Raw genomic sequence first — 5,608 nt, 5'->3', positions numbered from 1 at the left:
CTGCAGCCTATACAGAACATTTACAACTCTTGAAATGTTCAGGTATGGTTACCAATAACCCCCACTACCCATTAACCCAAATTTGTGGAACTGCACCCAAAGGTGGCGCTATTGTAAAAAATCATGAATTAGGCTTATTTCTCTTCACCAGATTGACCTGGACTTAAAATTCTTTCATAATATTAATCTCTAGAATAAGATGCATCTATAAAACCCTAAAAATGTTTACTTTTCCCACAATTTCATATTAGAGCCAAACATGATAAAAAGATTCACAAGCTACAAAAATAATCAAAAATTCAACAAAATCGCCACATAAAATCTTTAGACCAAGCCTCACAAAAGACAAACAGAATTTGTTTTATTTAGTTCCATTTGAGAAATATTGGCCAATAAAATTGGAGCAGTTAGCCCATTTTTCTTATGACCATTTTGTTATTGTATTAAAAAATATATGACTATTATTAGGTGGATACCAATACCCCCCACTACCCATAAACCCAAATTGTGGTACTGCACCCAAGGGTGGTGCTATTTAAAAAAAATATGAACTTGCCTTATTTCTCCTCACCAGATTGTCCTGGACTCAAAATTACATATTCATCTTTAAAATCAGATGCATCTTTTTCACCCCGGTCTTCTGTTCCAATTTTTATTTACTTTTCCCACAATTTCATAGAAAGGCCTAAAGTCCACAGTCTCAACCCATTTTGCCTATATGACCATTTTGTTACTGTATACGGCTATCATTAGGTGGATACCATTAACATTGCAAATTTCCAGATCTATGCTCTTTTAAGAAAAACCTTAATTCTCTTGTGAAATGTGTGCTGGAGTTTTTCTTGATGTTGCGTGCTTATCAATAGACATTTTCACCATGTGAATGAGGCTTCATGCTGTTCAGGAATGTCAGTGGCTCAATGGGATAATGCCGTGTACTGGTGATCCATTGGTTGAGTGTTTGAATCCCGAAGAGCATTATGTTCCAGCTGAACATGACATTCTGTCATAGCCACTCAATTAAGAAACAACATTGAACAGTATTTGAAATTCATCAGGCAATCATTCCGTCTCATTACTTTCCAAGAATCTGAGTCTGACTGCCAAGACGTAGGATGGCATTAAGGGGAACTTCTTCGTAAACCATTTTTACGTCATAATGAATATTTCTTCTGTTAGTGTTCTTGACAACCAATGTTTAATTTCCCCAGAATTTCAAAGATTTTTCAGGTATTTTCTTTTAAGAAAGCCCTTAATTCATTTGAGAAATGTTTGCTTGGATTTTTCTGGATGTTGTGTGCTCATCAATAGAAATTTTGAGCATGTGAATGAGTGTACATTTCAGGTTTGTCTGTGGCTCAATTGGATAATGCCTTGTACTGGTGATCCGTAGTTTGAGAGTTCGAATCCCGTTTAGACATTTAGGAACATGCTGAACATGCCATTCAGCCGTTGCACTGCAGCCCATTCACCTGAAAGCAAAGGCAGTATGGCATTTAGGGGAACATCAACCTCTTTCCTTCATAATTATATGTTATATTTATATATCTTCAATTAGTGTGTTCTTGACTTTTCATTTTGCTCGGACCACGTTAATCACCGCGTGCGTACTATCAGGACCCAAAGGAATTGTCGTTATTTCTACTTTATTTAAGTTCAGCAAATTCCACAAATGGCAGAGGTAATGGAGCCCCTACAGAGCCCTTCATTCAACAGAGAATACACCACGATATGATTGTCATCATGCTCCTAGGACCAAACCTAGATATACAAAATCCTCCAAAAATCACAGAAAATTAAATTTGCATAGATTATACATGAGTGGAAATCCCTTCTATGGTGTCTATTTGAGTTTTGTGCTTTAGTTACTTTCAATTCTTAAAATTTTTTAATCATTGAATTTATGTTGTTGTTAAGGTGGGGTTCAATGGGGCTGTAACGTATACAATAACTCCACTTGCCATACCTGCGAAAATGGTCTTTCACTCCAGACTTTAGTTCGATAATATGACAGTAAACATGATTATTTGGCAGCAATTATTCTGCCTTTCAATCAAATACCTAGAAAAAGATTCTTCAACATGTGACCGAGATTGGTTGAGCCCTGTTACATGAGACCCTTTAAATGTGAGGAAACATGTGTGTTTCACGATAACTCAGAAGACTGGAAGACCAGAAGTTCTGGGTTGACTTCCCAGGCAGGGTGAGGGAGGTTCTGCACTCTGCTCAGGACATTGAGTGGTTCTCCGTCAACCAGCTGTCTTGTCTTCCATTGAGCCCTCCTAGATTCGTATGTGGAAGGTGCTGGATCCACACAAACGAAAACATCACAAATAAGTAATTTTAGAGACCAGCATTAAAAAAGTTATTGTGCATTAAGATTAAGGTCTACATAAATCTGTACCTTTATAAAATATATCAACAATGCATGGAGGATTCCTATTGGATAGCCAGCAGCAAAGCTGGTTTAGATATAAATGAATAAACCAGGTTATGGCTCATAATGGTATTAAAAGGACACACACAGTGTTAGCTAACGATCCTGACTAGTAGTTCATTTGTAATCACCGCTATGTCTACTCTTCAACCGTGTATAACGACGAGACAAAAGCGGCGTGTGTGAGCGTCAGAATACCTGAGAAAGTCCGGAGCCCTGGTGATCATGTTCTCAAAGTCAGCGAAGGACAGCTTGTGGTCCCCGTCCAGGTCGGCCTCCTCGATGGCCTTCTCACACACCAGCTGCACCTCCTCCTCCGTCAGCTCCTCCTTGGTCAGCCGGTTCAGGGTCTGCTCTAAGTCCTCCTTACAAAGGAAATTATCCACATTGAAATCTGGCAACACACACACACACACACACACACACACACACACACACACACACACACACACACACACACACACACACACACACACACACACACACACACACACACACACACACACAAAGAATAGATATAATTGTTCACGTCATCTTAGAAATGTCAACGCACTTGAGTGTGTCATTTCTTTTGTTTACCATATATCTTGAAGGCAAAGATGGCCTTCAGCTCTCTGGGGGCCATTTCACTGAGGACAGAAAACATGTCCACAAAGTCATTGAAGCTTTGGTTCCCCAAGCCGTCTTCTGAGAAGGACTCCACTATCCTGTTCCGGAACGGGTTTTCCTGCACAAAAAAGGACCAATATTCAAATCCATGTGTCACTTGATAAAGGGCTCCATGGTGAGCTTATATAAGTATACAAACATCCTGAATGCACGTATAAATAAATAAAATATTTAGACAGAGGTTGAATGAACCTTTACAGTTTCGTCAAAGCCACACTGTGTATACAGGCACTGGTCTGCTACACAGATAAACAGCGGGCTAATAAACATGTGTTCTGCTGACCAGGGTGTACATGATCGCTGACTCTTTCTATTGTCTGGTCTGAGGGGTAGGTTCTAATCCCATTAAATGTCCCCGGTAACTTCTGCTGGATATGTCCTATCTCAGAAAAACCTCCAATGATGTCAACAGCACAGAGTGAACCATCTCATTAAATGTCAGATGACTAAGAAAATACCATGAAAGAAAAATAGTTTTTGAGTGGGTGTGTTGGCTGGTGGAATCAATTGAATGTTGGATTCCAAACAGGAACCAAACCACCAGTGATCCATGCCCAGCCATAATGGTTATTTCCCCCACCAGTGGTGAAAACATTATAATGCAAACCACTTTTGTTGAAATATGAGAGCCAAACACATCGTAGGCCTTGTGTGAGACTGAGAGACTTACATTCCCCCTTTACACATTAGCTAACAGCATGTCATTATCGACATTGTAAAATAATAGAATAACAGCCTCGACCAGTGTGTTCATCTTACATTGAGTTCTGGCATGGCCACTATTAGCGCTAAGGGCAGTTTACAGTCCGGCTCTTTGGTGTAGTCCATAGGCACGAGATGTGGTGCCAGCTCATGATACCTGCCATGCAACCTGAGCACAGAAGAGAGGTAGGTCAGCACCCACAACGACAACCAATCATCAACTGTAATATCCCCTTTTAATTCTGCTGCAATGATAACCTGTTCAAAAATAAATAATGCCATCAATAGCAATAAAAACAGAGGCATACATAAATATGACTTCATCACTTTCTATGCAGGTGCATGTCTACCTTAGAAACCCAGCATTAACAATATATACAATTAAATGACATTTGTTTTTCATTGTTGTGCTCAATATCCACACTAGAGACGTAAGAAATAGTCAATCATTTTGATGCATCATCTATCTATGTCACTAGTATATTATCTACGTCAACCACTCCTGCAGAACGAGACCTCTGAAGCTCAGTGCGTGGGCCCACAGTCAGCCATGACTATCTTTACGGTGGACCGGGCATAATTATGTCATAATGTGTGCAGCAGGAGACAGAAGCTAGAAGTGGTTTATGAAGGTCATAAAGTGCAGCACTCCATTATGCTCCTGCTGACACTTGATTCAGCCTCCGCCGTTGTGCTGGCCTTGCAATCAGAGCCCCTTCAATGTTCTCCAGGGGAAATAGCTCAATGGATAAGGCTAACGCTAAATAACTGGGAATTGGGTAGATATGGGTGTCATTGAATCATACCATTCTATTAAGTCCATACAATTGAATAATTCAAACACTTAGTGTGGGATAGGTATACCACCACTAAAGCATTAAACAATCATTACATAGATGTGGAATATTCTGCAAAATGCATATTGGCATGCCCATTCAAATGCTTTTCTGGATCTACTGTATCAACATACCAGGCAGCTTTTTGTTTTTTAAGACAAGTAAGTAAATCAAAGGTTAACGTTACTGTCTCACTCTGAAGGCTTTGTTCATATTATAGGCAGAATATATTTCACCCCAAAAATGGAAGTTATGAAAAACACAATACATTCCATCACTGCAGAGTAATGAGATTTCAAATCAAATCCCTTCCTTAAGGGACCCAGATGCCTTTACTAAGTTACTCTGTGGGGTGATATTCTATAAGAGGGCAACATTTTGCCAGTAACTGCTTTTAATTTCCTAAAGTAGTCATTCAATCTTCGAACCTCAACCACGTTAACGGCAGACCTGAAACATGAGACCGCTGCATCAATCCAATTAGATAAGGAGGCAAGAAATGTGTTTAATTGATGAGGATTTGATGGAGAAGGTGGCAGAAAGAGGGGATCTTAGCCCTCCCTGATATCATTTTACACCCGCTTTACAGTCATAATGCGGACCGTCTCTTGGCACTGCACTGAATGATACAATTTTGGTCAGAATAAGTGGAAGATGACACTGATGAGAAAGAAGTTATTCGAACGCACAAGGTAATAGAGTGACAATGGTTAAAGTAGACTTGAACCTCTGTTCAAAGACTAAAAGGATATGATTTTGCATCATAAAAGTAAATGTTCCATCATTGTTTGTAGATGATTTGCTTTCCCTTCCAAGCTTCCAAACTTTGTTCAGAGCTTTGGGTCGGGATTAACAAAAAAAACATTTACTTACCGAAGAATTTCCTTGCGAGTGAAAAATGTGCAGTCCTGTGAAGAGAAAAGAGATAACAAGTTTGAAGAATGATTATTCTTTACACATCTTA

At 39.4% G+C, this 5,608-nt stretch overlaps 1 protein-coding gene across 1 annotated transcript; it reads right to left on the bottom strand.

Moving 5' to 3' along the window:
* Positions 1-1,681: 1,681 nt before the first annotated feature.
* cib2 (calcium and integrin binding family member 2) lies at positions 1,682-5,608 on the bottom strand. The gene is made up of 5 exons (XM_056598672.1): positions 5,518-5,608; positions 3,866-3,977; positions 3,017-3,164; positions 2,636-2,831; positions 1,682-2,304 (listed from the first exon to the last, which is right to left on the bottom strand). The coding sequence occupies exons 2-5, from the start codon at positions 3,932-3,934 to the stop codon at positions 2,283-2,285; spliced, it is 435 nt and encodes a 144-aa protein (XP_056454647.1). The 5' UTR covers positions 3,935-3,977; positions 5,518-5,608; the 3' UTR covers positions 1,682-2,282.

Source organism: Gadus chalcogrammus, chromosome 9, assembly GCF_026213295.1.
Source record: "Gadus chalcogrammus isolate NIFS_2021 chromosome 9, NIFS_Gcha_1.0, whole genome shotgun sequence".
NCBI classification, from domain to species: Eukaryota; Metazoa; Chordata; class Actinopteri; order Gadiformes; family Gadidae; genus Gadus; species Gadus chalcogrammus.
Note: the sequence above shows the minus strand (reverse complement) of the source record. Positions and strands in the feature narration are given on the sequence as shown.

Coding starts and splice junctions, on each gene's coding strand:
- cib2 (XM_056598672.1), bottom strand. CDS start 3,934: ATGGACTACACCAAAGAGCCGGACTGTAAACTGCCCTTAGCGCTAATA. Junction 2,832..3,016: donor CTTTGCCTTCAAGATATATG/GTAAACAAAAGA, acceptor GTGTGTTGCCAG/ATTTCAATGTGGATAATTTC. Junction 2,305..2,635: donor AGGGCTCCGGACTTTCTCAG/GTATTCTGACGC, acceptor GTGTGGATCCAG/CACCTTCCACATACGAATCT.